Source organism: Scyliorhinus torazame, chromosome 13 (assembly GCF_047496885.1).
Source record: "Scyliorhinus torazame isolate Kashiwa2021f chromosome 13, sScyTor2.1, whole genome shotgun sequence".
Lineage (NCBI taxonomy): Eukaryota > Metazoa > Chordata > Chondrichthyes > Carcharhiniformes > Scyliorhinidae > Scyliorhinus > Scyliorhinus torazame.
Window position 1 is genome coordinate 8,395,265 of NC_092719.1, and position 23,260 is coordinate 8,418,524.

At 52.7% G+C, this 23,260-nt stretch overlaps 1 protein-coding gene across 3 annotated transcripts in view; it reads right to left on the reverse strand.

Annotated features, from left to right (window-relative positions):
• Window positions 1–23,260, reverse strand: part of prkcq (protein kinase C, theta) — a 292,080-nt gene that overhangs the window by 252,600 nt on the left and 16,220 nt on the right. For 2 of the 3 annotated variants that reach the window (XM_072471028.1, XM_072471029.1), the window contains exons 2-3: window positions 20,864–20,940; window positions 17,987–18,074 (exon numbers count right to left, since the gene is read on the reverse strand). In XM_072471028.1, the coding sequence (XP_072327129.1) occupies window positions 17,987–18,050 (64 nt within the window). In that variant the 5' untranslated portion in view covers window positions 18,051–18,074; window positions 20,864–20,940. The remainder of the gene's footprint in view (window positions 1–17,986; window positions 18,075–20,863; window positions 20,941–23,260) is intronic. The other variant, XM_072471030.1, reaches the window with a different exon arrangement.

Sequence of the window (23,260 nt, forward strand, 5' to 3'; positions counted from 1 at the left end):
ATACACTCTCCCCGACACTCTCCCCGACACTCTCCTCTACACTCTCCTCGACACTCTCCCCGACACTCTCCCCGACCCTCTCCCCGACACTCTCCCCGACACTCTCCCCGACACTCTCCTCTACACTCTCCCCGCCACTCTCCCCGACACTCTCCCCGACACTCTCCCCGACACTCTCCCCGACACTCTCCCCGACACTCTCCCCGACACTTTCCTCTACACTCCCCCGACATTCTCCCCGACACTCTCCCCGACACTCTCCCCGACACTCTCCCCGACACTCTCCCCGACACTCTCCCCGACACTCTCCCCGACACTCTCCCCGACACTCTCCCCGACACTCTCCTCTACACTCTCCCCGACACTCTCCCCGACACTCTCCCCGACTCTCCCTGACACTCTCCCCTACACTCTCCTCTACACTCTACCCGACACTCTCCCCGACACTCTCCCCGACTCTCCCCGACACTCTCCCCGACACTCTCCCCGACACTCTCCTCTACACTCTCCCCGACACTCTCCCCGACTCTCTCCCCGACACTCTCCCCGATACTCTCCCTGAGACTCTCCCTGAGACTCTCCAATACACTCTCCCCGACACTCTCCCCGACACTCTCCCCGACTCTCCCCGACATTATCCCCGACACTCTCCTCTACACTCTCCCCGACACTCTCCTCTACACTCTCCCCGACACTCCCCGACACTCTCCCCGACACTCTCCCCGACACTCTCCCCGACACTCTCCCCGACACTCTCCCCGACACTCCCGCCGACACTCTCCCCGACCCTCTCCCCGACACTCTCCCCGACACTCTTCTCTACACTCTCCCCGACCCTCTCCCCGACACTCTCCCCGACACTCTCCCCGACACTCTCCCCGACACTCTCCCCAACACTCTCCCCGACACTCTCCTCTACACTCTCCCCGACACGCTCCCCGACCCTCTCCCCGACCCTCTCCCCGACACTCTCCCCGACACTCTCCCCGACACTCTCCCCGACACTCTCCCCGACACTCTCCCCGACACTCTCCTCTACACTCCCCCCGACACTCTCCCCGACACTCTCCCCGACACTCTCCCCGACACTCTCCCCGACACTCTCCCCGACACTCTCCCCGACACTCTCCCCGACACTCTCCTCTACACTCTCCCCGACACTCTCCCCGACCCTCTCCCCGACACTATCCCCGACACTCTCCCCGACACTCTCCCCGACACTCTCCCCGATACTCTCCCTGAGACTCTCCCTGAGACTCTCCAATACACTCTCCCCGACACTCTCCCCGACACTCTCCCCGACTCTCCCCGACATTATCCCCGACACTCTCCTCTACACTCTCCCCGACACTCTCCTCTACACTCTCCCCGACACTCCCCGACACTCTCCCCGACACTCTCCCCGACACTCTCCCCGACACTCTCCCCGACACTCTCCCCGACACTCCCGCCGACACTCTCCCCGACCCTCTCCCCGACACTCTCCCCGACACTCTTCTCTACACTCTCCCCGACCCTCTCCCCGACACTCTCCCCGACACTCTCCCCGACACTCTCCCCGACACTCTCCCCAACACTCTCCCCGACACTCTCCTCTACACTCTCCCCGACACGCTCCCCGACCCTCTCCCCGACCCTCTCCCCGACACTCTCCCCGACACTCTCCCCGACACTCTCCCCGACACTCTCCCCGACACTCTCCCCGACACTCTCCTCTACACTCCCCCCGACACTCTCCCCGACACTCTCCCCGACACTCTCCCCGACACTCTCCCCGACACTCTCCCCGACACTCTCCCCGACACTCTCCCCGACACTCTCCTCTACACTCTCCCCGACACTCTCCCCGACCCTCTCCCCGACACTATCCCCGACACTCTCCCCGACACTCTCCCCGACACTCTCCCCGGCACTCTCCCCGACACTCTACTCTACACTCCCCCGACACTCTCCCCGACACTCTCCCCGACACTCTCCCCGATACTCTCCCTGAGACTCTCCAATACACTCTCCCCGACACTCTCCCCGACACTCTCCCCGACACTCTCCCCGACACTCTCCCCGACACTCTCCCCGACACTCTCCCCGACACTCCCCCCGACACTCTCCCCGACCCTCTCCCCGACACTCTCCCCGACACTCTCCTCTACACTCTCCCCGACCCTCTCCCCGACACTCTCCCCGACACTCTCCCCGACACTCTCCCCGACACTCTCCCCGAAACTCTCCTCTACACTCTCCCCGACACGCTCCCCGACCCTCTCCCCGACCCTCTCCCCGACACTCTCCCCGACACTCTCCCCGACACTCTCCCCGACACTCTCCCCGACACTCTCCCCGACACTCTCCTCAACACTCTCCTCTACACTCCCCCCGACACTCTCCCCGACACTCTCCCCGACACTCTCCCCGACACTCTCCCCGACACTCTCCCCGACACTCTCCCCGACACTCTCCTCTACACTCTCCCCGACACTCTCCCCGACCCTCTCCCCGAAACTATCCCCGACACTCTCCCCGACACTCTCCCCGACACTCTCCCCGACACTCTCCCCGACACTCTACTCTACACTCCCCCGACACTCTCCCCGACACTCTCCCCGACACTCTCCCCGACACTCTCCCCGATACTCTCCCCGATACTCTCCAATACACTCTCCCCGACACTCTCCCCTACACTCTCCTCTACACTCTCCCCGACACTCTCCCCGACACTCTCCCCGACACTCTCCCCGACACTCTCCCCGACACTCTTCTCCACACTCTCCCCGCCACTCTCCCCTACACTCTCCTCTACACTCTCCCCGACACTCTCCCCGACACTCTCCCCGACACTCTCCTCGACACTCTCCTCTACATTCTCCCCGACACTCTCCCCGACACTCTCCCCGACACTCTCCCCGACACTTTCCTCTACACTCCCCCGACATTCTCCCCGACACTTTCCCCGACACTCTCCCCGACACTCTCCCCGACACTCTCCCCGACACTCTCCCCGACACTCTCCCCGACACTCTCCTCTACACTCTCCCCGACACTCTCCCCGACACTCTCCCCGACACTCTCCCCGACTCTACACTCTCCCCTACACTCTCCTCTACACTCTACCCGACACTCTCCACGACACTCTCCCCGACTCTCCCCGACACTCTCCCCGACACTCTCCCCGACACTCTCCTCTACACTCTACCCGACACTCTCCACGACACTCTACTCTACACTCTCCCCGACACTCTCCCCGACACTCTCCCCGACACTCTCCCCGACTCTCCTTGACACTCTCCCCAACACTCTCCTCTACACTCTACCCGACACTCTCACCGACACTCTCCCCGACTCTCCCCGACACTCTCCCCGACACTCTCCCCGACACCCTCCTCTACACTCTCCCCGACACTCTCCCCGACACTCTCCCCGACACTCTCCCCGACACTCTCCCCGATACTCTCCCTGAGACTCTCCCTGAGACTCTCCAATACACTCACCCCGACACTCTCCCCGACACTCTCCCCGACTCTCCCTGACACTCTCCCCGACACTCTCCTCTACACTCTCCCCTACACTCTCCTCTACACTCTCCCCGACACTCTCCCCGACACTCTCCCCGACACTCTCCCCGACACTCTTCTCCACACTCTCCCCGCCACTCTCCCCTACACTCTCCTCTACACTCTCCCCGACACTCTCCCCGACACTCTCCCCGACACTCTCCTCGACACTCTCCTCTACATTCTCCCCGACACTCTCCCCGACACTCTCCCCGACACTCTCCCCGACACTTTCCTCTACACTCCCCCGACATTCTCCCCGACACTCTCCCCGACACTCTCCCCGACACTCTCCCCGACACTCTCCCCGACACTCTCCCCGACACTCTCCTCTACACTCTCCCCGACACTCTCCCCGACACTCTCCCCGACACTCTCCCCGACTCTACACTCTCCCCTACACTCTCCTCTACACTCTACCCGACACTCTCCACGACACTCTCCCCGACTCTCCCCGACACTCTCCCCGACACTCTCCCCGACACTCTCCTCTACACTCTACCCGACACTCTCCACGACACTCTACTCTACACTCTCCCCGACACTCTCCCCGACACTCTCCCCGACACTCTCCCCGACTCTCCTTGACACTCTCCCCAACACTCTCCTCTACACTCTACCCGACACTCTCACCGACACTCTCCCCGACTCTCCCCGACACTCTCCCCGACACTCTCCCCGACACCCTCCTCTACACTCTCCCCGACACTCTCCCCGACACTCTCCCCGACACTCTCCCCGACACTCTCCCCGATACTCTCCCTGAGACTCTCCCTGAGACTCTCCAATACACTCACCCCGACACTCTCCCCGACACTCTCCCCGACTCTCCCTGACACTCTCCCCGACACTCTCCTCTACACTCTCCCCGACACTCTCCTCTACACTCTCCCCGACACTCCCCGACACTCTCCCCGACACTCTCCCCGACACTCTCCCCGACACTCTCCCCGACACTCTCCCCGACACTCTCCCCGACACTCTCCTCTACACTCTCCCCGACACTCTCCTCTACACTCTCCCCGACACTCCCCGACACTCTCCCCGACACTCTCCCCGACACTCTCCCCGACACTCTCCCCGACACTCTCCCCGACACTCTCCCCGACACTCTCCCCGACTCTCCCCGACACTTTCCCCGACACTCTCCTCTACACTCTCCCCGACACTCTCCTCTACACTCTCCCCGACACTCCCTGACACTCTCCCCGACACTCTCCCCGACACTCTCCCCGACACTCTCCCCGACACTCTCCCCGACACTCTCCCCGACACTCTCCCCGACACTCTCCCCGACAGTCTCCCCGACACTCTCCCCGACACTCTCCCCGACACTCTCCCCGACACTCTCCTCTACACTCTCCCCGACCCTCTCCCCGACACTCTCCCCGACACTCTCCCCGACACTCTCCCCGACACTCTCCCCGACACTCTCCCCGACACTCTCCTCTACACTCTCCCCGACACTCTCCTCTACACTCTCCCCGACACGCTCCCCGACCCTCTCCCCGACCCTCTCCCCGACACTCTCCCCGACACTCTCCACGACACTCTACTCTACACTCTCCCCGACACTCTCCCCGACACTCTCCCCGACACTCTCCCCGACTCTCCTTGACACTCTCCTCTACACTCTACCCGACACTCTCCCCGACACTCTCCCCGACACTCTCCCCGACTCTCCCCGACACTCTCCCCGACACTCTCCCCGACACCCTCCTCTACACTCTCCCCGACACTCTCCCCGACACTCTCCCCGACACTCTCCCCGACACTCTCCCCGATACTCTCCCTGAGACTCTCCCTGAGACTCTCCAATACACTCACCCCGACACTCTCCCCGACACTCTCCCCGACTCTCCCTGACACTCTCCCCGACACTCTCCTCTACACTCTCCCCGACACTCTCCTCTACACTCTCCCCGACACTCCCCGACACTCTCCCCGACACTCTCCCCGACACTCTCCCCGACACTCTCCCCGACACTCTCCCCGACACTCTCCCCGACACTCTCCCCGACACTCTCCTCTACACTCTCCCCGACACTCTCCTCTACACTCTCCCCGACACTCCCCGACACTCTCCCCGACACTCTCCCCGACACTCTCCCCGACACTCTCCCCGACACTCTCCCCGACACTCTCCCCGACACTCTCCCCGACACTCTCCCCGACTCTCCCCGACACTCTCCCCGACACTCTCCTCTACACTCTCCCCGACACTCTCCTCTACACTCTCCCCGACACTCCCTGACACTCTCCCCGACACTCTCCCCGACACTCTCCCCGACACTCTCCCCGACACTCTCCCCGACACTCTCCCCGACACTCTCCCCGACAGTCTCCCCGACACTCTCCCCGACACTCTCCCCGACACTCTCCCCGACACTCTCCTCTACACTCTCCCCGACCCTCTCCCCGACACTCTCCCCGACACTCTCCCCGACACTCTCCCCGACACTCTCCCCGACACTCTCCTCTACACTCTCCCCGACACTCTCCTCTACACTCTCCCCGACACTCTCCCCGACACTCTCCTCTACACTCTCCCCGCCACTCTCCCCGACACTCTCCCCGACACTCTCCCCGACACTCTCCCCGACACTCTCCCCAAAACTCTCCCCGACACTCTCCCCGACACTCTCCCCGACTCTCCCTGACACTCTCCTCTACACTCTCCTCTACACTCTCCCCGACACTCTCCCCGACTCTCCCCGACACTCTCCCCGACACACTCCTCTACACTCTCCCCGACACTCTCTCCGACACTCTCCCCGACACTCTCCCCGACACTCTCCCCGATACTCTCCCTGAGACTCTCCCTGAGACTCTCCAATACACTCTCCCCGACACTCTCCCCGACTCTCCCCGACACTCTCCCCGACACTCTCCCCGACACTCTCCTCTACACTCTCCCCGACACTCTCCTCTACACTCTCCCCGACACTCCCCGACACTCTCCCCGACACTCTCCCCGACACTCTCCCCGACACTCTCCCCGACACTCTCCCCGACACTCTCCCCGACACTCTCCTCTACACTCCCCCCGACCCTCTCCCCGACACTCTCCCCGACACTCTCCCCGACACTCTCCCCGACACTGTCCCCGACACTCTACCCGACACTCTCCCCGACACTCTCCCCGACACTCTCCCCGACACTCTCCCTGAGACTCTCCAATACACTCTCCCCGACACTCTCCCCGACACTCTCCCCGACACTCTCCCCGACACTCTCCCCGAGACTCTCCCCGACACTCCCCCTGACACTCTCCCCGACTCTCTCCCCGACTCTCTCCCCGACTCTCTCCCCGACACCCTCCCCGACACTCTCCCCGACACTCTCCCCGACACTCTCCCCGACACTCTATCCGACACTCTCCCCGACACTCTCGTCGACACTCTCCCCGACACTCTCCCCGACACTCTTGTCGACACTCGTCTCTACACTTTCTCAGAAGTCCATGAGCCAGTCCTTTTTATAGGTCTGTCCCCAGCTCCATCTAGTGTTCAATAATGATATTACATTAACCCTTTTTATCCTAGACATTCTACATAATGTCAAACCTTGCACCAATATTCCTTCTTTCATTGAATTTCCCCTGCCTTCACCCTATCACAGACAACCCTTTTTGTTCTTTCCTCATCCGCAACTTCCCCAGGCTCTGTGTTTACTTAAAATCCGTGGTACTCGACGGAGGCGGGGATTTCTTGCCTCCGCCCAACCCAAGACCGGAAATCCCCGCTTCAGGTCAGTGGAACTTTAAAGGGTTCATCAGATTTTCCGTCCCGCCCTCATCGCAGCGTTCGGGGACTGGAAAATTCACCCCGTGTACCTGACTGCAATATTTTACAAATCTGTTGAAAAGTCACAGATGCAATCTCTGTTTCTCTCTCCACAGAGACTGACAGAGCTGCGGATTATGTCCAACATTTCCTCTTTCTAATCCTTATCGAATCTCGCTGTCCCATTCTCTGAATTTTCATCTGCTTCGAAGATCTAGCTCAATCTGTGCAAGAAAGGATTTTGGGCATGATCAATGGCACGGATTCTGCTCACTGGTTAGATCGCGGGAGAGGCTGAGATCGGGATTCGCGCCGGGCTCCAATTGGTGTGCGGTCGAACTGTCGCGCTCCCTTTGGCGGGTTCCGGGTCCCGCCTGGACGTGATGTGACACCAGTTGTCACCGATTAACAGCAATCTCCATCTCATTAAAGAAATGGACGCCCTATCTAACAGCCTCCCAAGGTCTAACCGGCTGCCCAGTGAGAGGTCACATGCTGCCATTTAGCACTCCTCTTTAACAATGGGAACCTAGTGCAATGGGTGTTGCGGGGTTGGAGGAGGTGAGTAACCATCTTCATTTTCGGGCATGTAGGGCGGGGAAGGACGGGGGGGGGACGGAGGGATTCTAGGGGGGAGGAATGGGCCTGGTTTGTGGGGGGGGCGGGGCGGGCGGGGCGCCACTGGTCAAGGGTCACCCCTGGGCTGGGGGGTGGGGGTGGTGGTGGTGAGGGACACAGCTTCAGGCCACCCTCAAATTGTGTATACCCATATCATGGGGGCAACTGCAGCTGCTGGGAGGACACAGCCCCGTTCTTGCTTGTACATTGAAGGTCACTTTAACTCCCTTTGACTGTGAGTAGCCTCTGGCTGCACAGCTGAAGGCTATTGCTAATGAGGAATTGGCCTTGTTAGTTATGTGAGCACTTCACAGCTCTCAAGTAGTGCTGCAGGTTGTGTTTGTTGGTTGCTCCTGCTGGTAGGAATTCCTGAAGGGTATTTGTCTGTTTGTGACCATCTCTTTTGCTTCTGTGACCTGGAGTAAGGAAGGGGAGGATGTGAGATGACCTGCTGCCAGTGCTGGAGAAGGACTGCTTTTTCTCTGGTCTGGCATGCTCTGCGTCGGTGTGACGTTCTGGTGTCGCTTTTCACTGTTGAAAATCTACTGCTGGGAGTTGCGGGAGGGGAAGAGAGTGGTGGACAGATTCGACTGAACAATTTGATGAAGGTGTTGAAGAAATGCTTTTGCAAGGAAGAGCGAGACGTTCCCAATCAATTCTAGAGGGCAGGGAAGAAGGTTGGGGGAGTTGCCATTCTGGGTGGTGGGAGCAAGTTTTTGGTCTGTAGGAATCCAGGTAGTGCAGAGCTGGGCACAGCTGCACAATTGAACTTGGAGGGAATGAAGGTGGAGAACAAGGGGTGGGATGTCTTGCCGCTGTCACTGGCTGGGCACGTGCAGATGGTTACAATGATGGTACTGCCCTGGTTCTTGGTTATGTTCCAGCATTCCCCATCTTTGTTCCCAAGTCCTTTTTCAGGAAGGTGAACAGGATAATTTCGGGGTTTGTGTGGGCAGGGAAGACCTCGCAGGTGAGGTGTTCTTGGAGAGGGGGCGAGTGAGGGGGGGGGGGCTGGCATATGTGACATCATCGGTACGATATGTGACATCATAGGTTTGTGCTGGCGGGCTGGATGCGACGTTTCGGGGGTGGCGCCAGGTGAGTACTTTAGGGACTTGTTTATAGGGGGTACGTTTGCTGGACTGGAGGAGTTGGAGGAGATGTATGAGGGGGAGTGGTTTTAGGTACCTGCAGGTGAGGGATTTTGTCCTTCCCGGGGCTGTCGCCTCCAGTGTTGTAGGACAAGGTCGTTGTCGGAGGATGATATTGAGGAGGGGACGGTTTTGGATATCTGCAATAAGAACGAGGGTGCTCCGGTGGGGGAGGTTAAGTGCAAATGGGGCGAGGAGTTGGGAGGGGAGGTGCTGGCCAGGACGTGGAAAGAGGTCCTGTCGGGGTGAACATGTGCGGGGTTTAAGGTGCTGGATAGGGCCAACTTTTATTTTTTAAATTTAGAGTACCCAATTCATTTTTTTCCAATTAAGGGGCAATTTAGTGCGGTCAATCCACCTACCCTGCACATCTTTGGGTTGTGGGGGCGAAACCCACGCAGACACGGCAAGAATGTGCAAACTCCACACGGACAGTGACCCAGAGCTGGGACCGAACCTGGGACCTCAGCGCCGTGAGGAAGCAGTGCTAACCCACTGCGCAACCGTGCTGCCCTGGATAGGGCCAACATGATGGTTGTGAGGATGAGCCGGTTCTTTGCCGGGGTGGGGGATAGGTGGGGGCGGTATGCGGGGTGGGCCCACGGACCATGTTTTGAGCTGAGGGGGTTGTGACCAGGGTTATCGGATGTGATGTCTGAGATTCTTGGTGTGGAGTTGAGTGTGGAGGTGGTGATATTCAGTGTGTCGGAAGATCTGGGAGTCCGGGGTGGGGGAAAATAGGCCGATGTATTGACCTTTGCCCCCCTGATAGCCTGGAGACAGATCTTGTGTTGGTGGGACTTGGAGCTGCAGAAGGCAGGGTGTGGGTGAGCAGCCTGGCAGAGTTCCTGCGGTTGGAGAAGGTCACGTTCACTTTGCAGGGGTCGGAGGAGGGGTCAGTGGGGTTGGGGGAGGTTATGTTGATGTTGATATTTTGGTATTCTGATATTTCTATGTATAAATGTAAAAAGCCTTGAATAAAAATATATGTAAAAAGGAAATGATTTTGCAGATTGTTGGTGACTTTAATGTACTACTGACCGTTTAATATTTCATGCCTGGAGGATGTGTGTTTGTTTACTACTGCCCCTTTGCTTTTGTGGCTGTCATGATATTCAGGTAAACATCATAGCACATACATACTGATGGACAGATCAATGGACCAATCAACACACACACAACACGACAGCAAATCACAGGCAAGAGCATACACAGTACAAAACAGGGAACACGACATTTCCTGGGCACTCGAGCAAGGTAACAGCTCAGGGCACAGAGCTCACAGCAAGCCACTCAGACATCCACCATGTGCTGAGTGCCACTACAAGATAGAATTAGGAATAGGTCCACAGATTCAAGGGTTATGACGGAACCTCAGTAAACAGTTTACCAGTGTAAATAGATGTTTGAAATAAAACTGAGTTGTACCATTCGCAACCGTGTTGGTTTGTCTGTGTAGCAGAGTACCCAACACTTCATAGTACCAGGAGTAACTGTGGGACCTACCTACAAATCCCCCGGAACCTGCCATCCTGCGCCATGGACACCGTCAACACACCGCAGCCGCTGCAAGTCGCTGGAAACCTCGGCGTTAATTGGAAGCTGTTCAAACAGCGCTTCCAGATCTTTCTGGAAGCCAACGAAAAGGAGAGCGCTTCGGACACCAGAAAGATCGCCATCCTCCTCTCCACGGCAGGTCAACACGCCATCCATGTCTACAACTCCCTGGTGTTCGCGGAAGGTGAGGACAAGATCAAATATAAGACGGTCCTTCTCAAACTCGACCAACACTTCAACGTCGAGGTCAACGAGAGTTTCGAGAGGTATCTCTTCCTGCAGCGCCTGCAGGGTAAGGATGAGCTCTTTCAGTCATTCCTTACCCATCTCCGTATCCTTGCACAGTCCTGCGGTTACAACACCACCTCCGATTCCATGATTCGGGACCAGGTCGTTTTTGGGGTCACCTCGGGCACCCTATGCCAGCAGCTCTTAAAAATAAAAGGCCTCACCCTAGCCTCCGCAATTGAAGCCTGTGTCCTGCATGAAAACGCGACCAGCCGCTACTCCCAATTTCAGGCGGCCGAATCGGCGCGGCAGGGGTCCTACGTGGCCGGATCGGCGAGGCAGACGTCCTACGAGTCCGAACGGGTCCAGGCGATCGAGTTCCTCCCGGGCCGCGGCCCGGATGAGGGCGGCCATTTCGCGCGTTTTTCGAGGCCTCCCGCGCTGGTGCGCGCCAAAAACTACGGCAACACTGAGGAGCGTGATGCGCAGGCGCGCTCAACGCAAGACCAAACTGTGCATGCGCGGTGGTGCAACGAACGGCATGACGTCACGACGTGCGGCAACTGTGGAGCTGCACATTTAAAGTGGCAATGTCCCGCAAGAACCCGACAATGCCTCCGCTGTGGCAAGGTGGGCCACTACACTGCCTGCTGTCGAGCAGCTCAACCTGCCAATCTTCCACAACACCAACAACCTCGCAGGGACGTGCGGACCATTCAGCCTCCGTACTACGAGTCGTGTCCAGACGATATCCAGACCAGTGACACAGACGACCGGATGTCTCCAGCCAGGACCCACCAGCCGTTGCAAGTGAACAGTGTCAATCCGGGTGATGAATGGTGTGCCACCCTAACGGTCAACCCGAATTCTTCGCCCACCTACTAGACTGGACTTATGAGACTGTTTATACATTGAACTCATGCAACCACTTTGTTAATATGTTTATGTTCTTATCGTTACAGGAATTTGTTTTGCCGTTCAACATTTCCCCGTTCTTTGTTTATGGTACAACCTCGTTGTTATGTCGCACCCGACATCGCCCCTTGTATATAGTTTAGCCCCATGTACATGCTGTAAATATTGCACACACACACACATTTAGCTACACTCAGTACACATCTCTATTTATGACAACATAGGCACATGTTCTTGTAAAAAAGGGGGGATGTCATGATATTCAGGTAAACATCATAGTACATACATACATACATACTGATGGACAGATCAACGGACCAATCAGCACACACAACACAACAGCCAATCACAGGCAAGAGCATACACAGTACAAAACAGAGAACATGACACTTCCTGGGCACTCGAGCAAGGAGACAGCTCAGGGCACAGAGCTCATAAGAAGCCACTCAGACATCCACCATGTGCTGAGTGCCACTACAAGATAGAATTAGGAATCGGTCCACAGATTCAAGGGTTATGATCGAACCTCAGTAAATAGTTTACCAGTGTAAATAGATGTTTGAAATAAAACTGAGTTGTACCATTCGCAACCGTGTTGGTTTGTCTGTGTAGCAGAGTACCCAACACTTCAGTGGCCTGGAGTATGGAAAGGGAGGATGTAAGATGAGTTGCTGCCAGAGCTGGAGAAAGGGAAGGGGAGTTCTTTCTCTCTTCTTGTGTGCTCTGTGTTGGTGCAACTTTGCGGTGTTAGTTACACCTCTGTGCGACTTTCCACTGTTGAGAGTCAACTGCTGTGAGCTGCGGGAGGGGGAGAGAGACCCGGGTTGATTCGAATGTGCAACTTGATGAAGGTTTGAAGAAATGCTTTGCAGATTGCTGGTGATTCTACTGTACTGCAGATTGTTTAATGTTCAAATGAACTGCTGTATCTTTGTGTTTGTACCAATATTCTGTAGCGAAAAGTTGCTTATGTATATGGCATGGTTCCTTTTCCCTGTTGGTTAATTGTTGGACTGTTAAGTAGTCCGATTTCATCTTTTTGTATAAAGATGCTGTTAATAAGCAAAACATTCTCAATTGCATTCTTGTGGGACACATGCCATGTCTCAGACGAGTTTTATTGCGTAGCATTCCAACCAAACTGTGAGGCCTGGACACTTTGTCTGAACCCTGGGGTGTCAACAATCAAAAATCAAACACTGTAGAGCCGGGTTTTGGCACTGGGGATTTCCCTGTAGCCAGTGAGTGAGAGAGTGGATCGAGAGAGGGTTCCTGAGCTTGGTCCGTCTCATCTTCCTGGCAGGGGTCTGGGGTCTAGAGGCTCCTGATGTGGCCGGGGATGAGTGCCCAGGGCACAACCTGCTCGGTGGATGGCGCTCTGAGAGAAGGGCGAAACCTAAACACGGGAGGCTTGGGGAATTTGAGGTTCCCGGGTGGAAGCTGTGGTGATATGCATCACTGTAAATACACAAGGGGTTAATGTAGATACACTGGGACTAAATAAACACTAGAGGGAGCACCAGAGACATCATGACACACAGACATTCAACGAATAGGTCAGTAAGATAGGACACGACCAATGGGTAGTCAAGACACACCCAGAGGTGACAATACCACAAGGGGGCTACCCATATAAAAGGACAGGGCACACATGCTCTTTCTCTTTTCCACAGGCGACACTCAGAGAGACAGGGGCAGATCAGGGAAGCATCGCACCCACCGCATGGATTAGAGCAGACTGGTTAGTTAGATTGAGTTACTATAATAAGATCAGCAGGAGAGTCTAACCCAAGTAGGAGAATTGTTAACTGTTCAATAAATGTGTTAAACCGATCTCCAAGTCTGAACCTTCCTTTGTCAGAGTATATATCAAGGAAGCAGCTTATGCTACGTCAAGAAGCATAACACAACAGAAGCCATAAGTGATTGTCGGTCTGTCTCCTCCGCCAATTCCTCGTAGATATAAGAACATAAGAACTAGGAGCAGGAGTAGGCCATCTGGCCCCTTGAGCCTGCTCCGCCATTCAACGAGATCATGGCTGATCTTTTGTGGACTGAGCTCCACTTTCCGGCCCAAACACCATAACCCTTAATCCCTTTACTCTTCAAAAAAAATCTACCTTAATCTTAAAAACATTTAATGAAGGAGCCTCTATTGCTTCACTGGGCAAGGAATTCCATAGATTCACAACCCTTTGGGTGAAGAAGTTCCCCCTAAACCCAGTCCTAAATCTACTTCCCCTTATTTTGAGGCTATGCCCCCTAGTTCTGCTTTCACCCGCCAGTGGAAACAACCTGCCCGCATCTATCCTATCTATTCCCTTCATAATCTGATATGTTTCTATAAGATCCCCCCTCATCCTTCTAAATTCCAACGAGTACAGTCCCAGTCTACTCAACCTCTCCTCGTAATCCAACCCCTTCAGCTCTGGGATTAACCTAGTGAATCTCCTCTGCACACCCTCCAGTGCCAGTACGTCCTTTCTCAAGTAAGGAGACCAAACCTGAACACAATACTCCAGGTGTGGCCTCACTAACACCTTATACAATTGCAGCAGAACCTCCCTAGTCTTAAACTCCATCCCTCTAGCAATGAAGGACAAAATTCCATTTGCCTTCTTAATCACCTGTTGCACCAGTAAACCAACTTTTTGCGACTCATGCACTAGCACTAGCTAGTGTGCACTAGCACACCCAGGGTGGGAGCGTGGGCTTGAGTGGGGTGCTCCTTCCAAGAGCCAGTGCAGACTTGATGGGCCGAATGGCCTCCTTCTGCACTGTAAATTCTATGATCTATGATCTAAGTGAATAAAAGGCTTTTCTGCCTTACTCTATCTCTCTATCAGCGTCAGTCATGTCCTGGTGAGCTGAAGGTGCTGAATTAACATGCCTGATTGAAATGCATGCCTGATTTTCATTTCATTTCAAATGAAAGTGTGATAATATCATCTCGTGGGGTTAGGGGTGAGGCACGTTGGTGGTAAATATAAGCAACTTTGCAAACATTTACCAGAGAACCACGAGCACTGATGCTCCATGTTTTTACATAGAAGCTTCAATGTAACGATAACAAACCACTTAATTTTATATTCAAGGAAACTGGAACCAATGAAGCAGATGGAAATGTGTGACTTCTGTCAGCTGCAGTGATCTGTCATTGACCCCATCTCAAATCCTTGGTATAGAGCCTTTTGAATAAGCAGGGCAGGTGGAAGGGACAGTGATACTATGACAGAGACACAGGAAGCGTGACTTTAAGGTAAAGATTGGGCTTTGGTGGGTCTGATAAACCGAAGATAAAGGTTTTGAAACAGGAAAATGGCATTTGGTCCAACAGGCCCATTCAGTTTAAGCTGCCTTCACTTCTCATCAACTGATTACAAAGTTTTCTGTCTGACTCTACTTGTCTAACAGTCATGATTCAGCCAATCTTGGCCAGCATTAATAATCAGACAAGGAATTTGAGAGATAACCTCTCGATTTTGATTTCATGGTACAGGCCCTCCCATGGCAGGAACACACATCATAGAGTCATAGATGTTTGCAGCATGGAAACAGGCCCTTCGGCCCAGCTTGTCCATGCCGCCCAGTTTCTATCACTAAGCTAGCCCCACTTGCCCGCATTTGGTCCATATCAAAGAACAAAGAACAAAGAACAAAGAAATGTACAGCACAGGAACAGGCCCTTCGGCCCTCCAAGCCCGCGCCGACCATACTGCCCGACTAAACTACAATCTTCTACACTTCCTGGGTCCGTATCCTTCTATTCCCATCCTATTCATATATTTGTCAAGATGCCCCTTAAATGTCCCTATCGTCCCTGCTTCCACTACCTCCTCCGGTAGCGAGTTCCAGGCACCCACTACCCTCTGCGTAAAAAACTTGCCTCGTACATCTACTCTAAACCTTGCCCCTCTCACCTTAAACCTATGCCCCCTAGTAATTGACCCCTCTACCCTGGGGAAAAGCCTCTGACTATCCACTCTGTCTATGCCCCTCATAATTTTGTAGACCTCTATCAGGTCGCCCCTCAACCTCCTTCGTTCCAGAGAGAACAAACCGAGTTTATTCAATCGCTCCTCATAGCTTATGCCCTCCATACCAGGCAACATTCTGGTAAATCTCTTCTGCACCCTCTCTAAAGCCTCCACATCCTTCTGGTAGTGTGGCGACCAGAATTGAACACTATACTCCAAGTGTGGCCTAACTAAGGTTCTATACAGCTGCAACATGACTTGCCAATTCTTATACTCAATGCCCCGTCCAATGAAGGCAAGCATGCCGTATGCCTTCTTGACTACCTTCTCCACCTGTGTTGCCCCTTTCAATGACCTGTGGACCTGTACTCCTAGATCTCTTTGACTTTTAATACTCTTGAGGGTTCTACCATTCACTGTATATTCCCTACCTGCATTAGCCCTTCCAAAATGCATTACCTCACATTTGTCCGGATTAAACTCCATCTGCCATCTCTCCGCCCAAGTCTCCAGACAATCTAAATCCTGCTGTATCCTCAGACAGTCCTCATCGCTATCCGCAGTTCCACCAACCTTTGTGTCGTCTGCAAACTTACTAATCAGACCAGTTACATTTTCCTCCAAATCATTTATATATACTACAAACAGCAACGGTCCCAGCACTGATCCCTGTGGAACACCACTGGTCACAGCCCTCCAATTAGAAAAGCATCCCTCCATTGCTACCCTCTGCCTTCTATGGCCTAGCCAGTTCTGAATCCACCTTGCCAGCTCACCCCTGATCCCGTGTGACTTCACCTTTTGTACTAGTCTACCATGAGGGACCTTGTCAAAGGCCTTACTGAAGTCCATGTAGACAACATCCACTGCCCTACCTGCATCAATCATCTTAGTGACCTCCTCGAAAAACTCTATCAAGTTAGTGAGACACGACCTCCCCTTCACAAAACCGTGCTGCCTCTCACTAATACGTCCATTTGCTTCCAAATGGGAGTAGATCCTGTCTCGAAGAATTCTCTCCAGTAATTTCCCTACCACTGAAGTAAGGCTCACCGGCCTGTAGTTCCCGGGATTATCCTTGCTACCCTTCTTAAACAGAGGATCACTCTATACCCATCCTGCCCATGTAACAATCGAACTGATTTTTAAAGAACAAAATGTACCCACCTCTACCACTGCCTCAGGCAGCCCATTGCAGATGCTCACCACCCTCTGTGTAAGCAATTTCCCCTCTGGTCTCGTTTGTATCTCTCTCTCCTCTCACCTTAAACCTATGCCCTCCAGTTCTAGACTCCTCTACCTTTGGGAAAAGATGTCGACTATCTACCTTATCTATGCTCCTCATTATTTTATCAATCTCTATAAGATCATCCCTAAGCCACCTGCGCTCTGGGGAAAAGAGTCCCAGCCTATCCAGCCTCTCCTTATAACTCAGCCCAGCAAGTCCTGGTAGCATCCTGGTAAATCTCTTCTGCACTCTTTCTAGTTTAATAGTATCCTTCCTATAATAGGGTGACCAGAACTGAACACAGTATTCCAAGTGTGCTCTTACCATTAGGGGTTTGGGCGTGTTTTTATCTATCATGGGTGGTGGATGTTTAAATTCCCGAGAAGCACTCCTCATTGGCAAGGCTCCACATTGAAAGAGTAGACTTGTAATATAGTCCTTTCAATATCAATTCTCAATCTGTCACTCTTTCACTCAGTTAGAAATCTGCACTCTGTGGAGATTGGATGGAGCAGTGAGCCTAATATAATTGTTTGAAAGCCTCCCTTCAAAAAGGCTGGAATCACTCAGTATTACTCAATCACTCATATTAGCGGACAAATGTTCTCCGGTGAATTCCCTCTGTCCCTTTAGCTTGCAGTGGTTTCAAATACCGCACACCTTTAATAGCATTAATTACCAACCACATTTAAAAAAACCAGAAATTCAAAACAGCAGCTTCTTACAGATTTAACAAGAGGGTTTGGAGCACCCACAATTGGAATACAGTTGGGGTAATATTAAAAGAAGCTTATCTTAAAAGTAACTCGGACTGTAAATTTGTCACCGAGATGCAACCAAAATGTAACATTCCAAGCACAGACACACCTCAATAAACACAAAATTCTCCCCTCCAAATTAATGCATTGATCACTATATAGTCCAATTAATTGAACTCCCTCCCTCAGTAGTGAAGCAGCGCAATATAATTCATCATTACTTTCGTCTTCTGTCCATTCCGATTCTAGCCCCATCATAAGCATTTTGGCAGTTTGATCCATCATCTTTTATCCATCTCGGCCAGACCTCTGTGTAAACAATTGGACAGTATGAGTGATATCAGAATAGTCAATTCTTGAATGCTTTCTGTTGATGAATTTTACTATCTTAGCTTCACTGTCAAATACGCTTACAAAATATAGCAAGCAGACCTCAAACAGCAGTCCATAAAACCATAAGGCATAATAATAATCTTTATTAGTGTCACAAATAGGCTTACATTAACACCGCAATGAAGTTACTGTGAAAATCCCCTCGTCGCCACACTCTGGCGCCTGTTCGGGTAGACTGTGGGAAAATTACCTAATAGCACGTCTTTCAGGGACTTGTAGCTGGAAACTGGAGCACCCGGAGGAAACCCACGCAGACACGGGGAGAACGTGCAGACTCCGCACAGACAGTGACCCGAGCCGGGAATCGAACCCGGGACCCTGGTGCTGTAAAGCAACAGTGCTGACCACTGTGCTACCGTGCCGCCCTTATATTAAACCACAAAGTAACTAAAACCAACTGCAGAATAGCTTTTGATTTGTAGATGATACAGGAACTGTCTGAGATGTTGATTGAAAGATGTGATGGATATGCAAGGCCTGAAGGAAGTGAGATTTCTACCGGTGTCAGGTGTCAATAGCAACGAAATCTCGAGGTGGTCATGATTCTACTCAAACCCTTTGTTCAAGGCATAGAAATGATTGATGTCTTAATTTTCATAATCATTGAGAAGAATTTGTTTCTCTACATGTCGTCCCACCTATCCTCTGTTTGAAGTGTAGAAGAGTGCAGGGTATGATTCATAGATACATAGAAGATAGGAGCACGAGGAGGCCTTTTGGCCCTTCGAGCCTGCTCCGCCATTCATCACCATCATGGCTGATCATACAACTCAATAGCCTAATCCTGCTTTCTCCCCATAGCCTTTGATCCCATTCTCCCCAAGTGCCTATATCCAGCCGCCTCTTGAATATATTCAAAGTTTTAGCATCATCTACTTCTTGTGGTAATGAATTCCACAGGCTCACCACTCATTGTGTGAAGAAATGTCTCCTTATCTCTGTCTGAAATGGTTTACCCAGAATCCTCAGACTGTGACCCCTGATTCTGGACACACCCATCATTGGTAACATCTTCTCTGCATCTACCCTGTCTAGTCCTGTTAGAATTTTATAAGTCTCTATGAAATCCCCCCTCATTCTTCTGAACTCCAGCGATAACAATCCCAACCAAGTCAATCTCTTCTCATATGACAATCCCGCCATCCCTGGAATCAGTCTGGTAAACCTTCGCTGCACTCCCTCGAGAGCAAGAACATCCTTCCTCAGAGAAGGAGACCAAAACTGCACACAATACTCCAAGTGTGGCCTCACCAAGGCCCTGTACAATTGCAGCAACACATCCCTGCTTCTATACTCGAAACCTCGCGCAATGAAGGCCAACATACCATTAGCCTTCTTTACCGCCTGCTGCACCTGCATGCTTACCTTCAGCGACTGGTGCACAAGGACACCCAGGTCCCACTGCACACTCCCCTCTCCCAATTTACAACCATTCAGTTAGTAATCTGCCTTCCTGCTTTTGCTTCCAAAATGAATAACCTCACACTTATCCAAATTATACTCCATCTGCCATTGGTTTGCCCACTCGCTCAACCTGTCCAGATCTTGCTGCATCCTTGTCACAATTCATCCTCCCACCTAATTTGGTACTCACTGCCAAGGTGTCATGAAAGCAGTCTTGCCACTGTCAACAAGTTAAAAGTATGGAGAGAAACCCCATATCCTAGAAGCCTGCAATGGTAAAGCCATCTGGGAGGTGGCTCCATTGCACTTCTTTGCAATGAAATCTATTAGCAATCTGGAGGCAGTCCACGCGTACTCGCCAATTTCATGTTGCTGAGGTCAACAGAGGGTTTTCTGAGAATATAAATATCTTCCAACTCTGAACAATCGCTAATTTAAAAAAAAATTACCAACCAAAAGCTTCCAGAGGTTTAAAGTGACCTCTGAATCTCCAGCAAATTTGATTACCTCTTGTACCTGTGACTCTTGGCTACGTCTCCAGCCTCATAGACATTCTCTAGGTGAGGAGGCGATGCAGTTTCACTGCACACAGCTCTTCAATATGCTTACAGATATTACAGCCCAATTTCCGGTTGTAAAATAAAGGGCCTAAGCTCTGGAATTTCCTCCCTAAAATCCACATCTTTGACCAAGCTTTTGATCGATCATCTGTTCTTGTATCACTTTATAAGCTTTGGTATCGAATCTGGTAAGATTACACTCCTGGGACATTTTAGTCACAGGTCACCATATAATTGCAAATAGTTGTTGTTGTCGGTGATTGAAGTTAATTGTTTTAAGGAATTTGGAATGCATCTTTGTTGAACAATATGCTCGTCAGATATTTTAACACAAGCACTGGGCTTCCAATGTTTAAAATGTAATAGGTTGATATATTTTAATCTGCATAGATTCTTGGAATGTTAATAACAATAATCTTTATTGGTGTCACAAGTAGGCTTACATTAATACTGCAATGGAGTTACTGTGAAAATCCCCTTATATGTCCATTTGTACTTAGTTTGTAGTCAATTTTCATTTATTTGACCCAAGTCAGTTTTCCTCCCATATCTGACCTACAAATAACCTGGGATTACGTTTCAACAAAGGCCTGCATTGCAACAGCCCAATTTCTCCTTTTCCTTTGGGTTTGCCTGGCCATTATTCCATCGAGCTCAGTATGATTTGAAAGACAAGGTAATGCGGTGACTGTTATTTTTAAGCTTAATTATGTTTAAAGAAGCAATTTGTGTGTCACTTGCCTGCGATACGAACTGCCAGTTTCTTTTCGAGAAACTCATTGAGGGTGTTGGGAGTCAACAGTGACTGGTTCTGTTTCCTGTGTGAAAAACCACATTCTTTCACATTCTGTTGGGGGCTTATACGAATCATGCAGACAATTGTGTTGCCTTCATATAGTTTAATTCAAAATTGGTGTTTCCTGCGTTACACAATTTTAATGCATTTCAGTTTCAATGTTATTCCGCTTATGTGATTTAATTGTTGGGCCTTCTTTGATAATCTATAGGCATATTTCTTTGCCTGCCCATGTAGAAAATGGTTGTTATTCTACGTCTATGCCTGTCTGTCTCTTATAGCCTTGTGTATCTCTCCCAGTCAACAACGCAAGCTGTTATCAACCAAACTAATCAAATATCAGTTGACATCTTGAGAATATTTGAAAGAGGTTATTCGAACCTTGCGTACATCACTTGTAAGTCCGTATTTAGAATATTGCCTGAAATTCTGAGAACAATATCTCCAAAAAGACTCTGTTCGGAGAATCATAGCATATTACAGCACAGAAAAGGGCCACTCAGCCCACCAAGTCTGTGCCAGCCCTTTCAAAGACGCAACCAGTTAACTCCACTCCCCACTCTTTCTCCATATCTCTGCAATCTTTCCTTTTTCAAGCATTTATCTAATTTGACAGTTACTGCTGACTCTATTTCCACTGGCCTATCAGATAACAAGTGTTAAAAATTCAAAAAGTGACTATGTGAATGGCGACTATTGGAAGCTAAGAAAAATAATCCAGGGCTCTTGAACGCACTTCACCAGAGGAAGCTATCCTCTATTGTGCAGTAATCCAAAGAGTGGTAACTTACCTATAATGTGGCAAAGTGTTCAGTTTTCCATTTTGGCCACAATGCCCCTGATTCACAGTGATCATGGAGAATCGGCAGGGGGCAGCATGAATCCTGCCCCCGCCGGCTGCCGAATTTTCCGGCACCAAAAATTTGTCGGGAGTGGGAATCGCGCCGTGCCAGTCGGTGCCCCCCCCCCCCCCCCCGGTGATTCTCCGGCCTGCAATGGGCCGAAGTCCCGCAGCTGGAATGCCAGTCTCGCTGGCGTGAATCAAACCACCTACCTTCCCGGCGGGACTGGCGGCGCGGGCGGGCTCTGGGGTCCTGGGGGGGGGGGGGGGCGCGGGGCAATCTGGCCCCGGGGGGTGCCCCCACGGTGGCCTGGCCCGCAATCGGGGGCCACCGATCCGCGGGCGGGCCTGTGCCATGGGGGCACTCATTTCCCTCTGCCTCGGCCACAGCCTCCGAGAATACCGACGCGTAAGAGACACCCCCCCCCCCGCGCATGTGCGGGGATGACGACTAGGCTTGAGATGGTTTTCTCTATCAAGGTTGTCTACCACCTCTGCAGACTCAGTGGGTGCGATTCTCCGAGGCCGCGCCGGTTGGCAGAATCGGCGGCCGCGCCATTATATCGTGCGACGCCGATCCGGCGCCGTCCCGCCATTCTCCCAACCGGCGAGAACGGCCCCGTCGAGTTCTGCGCCTCGCCAGCCGGAGAATCGCCCTAGACACTGACAACGGCGATTCCCCGGTACCCCCGCTATTCTCCGGCCCGGATGGGCCGAGCGGCCGCTCCGAAACGACAGGTTCCAGCCGGCGCCGTCCACACCTGGTCGCTGCCGGCGGGAACTGTGCGGGAACACTGTGGAGGGTGGGGCGGCCTGTGGGGGGGAGGGGGTTCCTTCACCGGGGTGGGGCCTCCGATGGGGTCTGGCCCGCGATCGGGGCCCACTGATCGGCGGGCCGACCTCTCTAAAGGAGGACCTCCTTTCCTCCGCCGCCCCGCAAGATCCATCCGCCATCTTCTTACGGGGCGGCCTCGGGGAGGACGGCAACCGCACATGCGCAGGTGAGTACATTCACACGACGCCGGCCGCGCCATTTTACGCGGCGCCAAGGTCCAGCGCGTGTAAAATACGCGACCCCACTCCTAGTCCCCCGGTGGTGGGAGAATAGGGGGCTGGGAGCAGGCTCCAACGCCGGAGTGAAATACTCCAGTTTTCACTCCGGCGTCGGGACTTAGTCTCCCTTTGGGAGAATCGCGCCCGGTATCTTTCCAAGTTCACAAAAAGGGTGTGCCGGGTGTGGTGTTGGGTGTTCTGACACACAGATGAGCCAACACGGTTGCATATGGTACAACGCTACTTTATTTAAACTTACTATTTACAGTTTGGTCTTTGCACTCTGCACGTGGGGGGTTCCCTGCTTGTGATGTTTTAACAGCTCTTTCTTGTTCCCTTCTCCCCAGACCTACTGACCACCAGGTGTCGTGCTCGTGCTTTTTATGTGGTTGGTGTTCTTGTCTGTGATTGGTTGTGGTGTTGTGTACTCTGATTTGCCTGTTAGTGT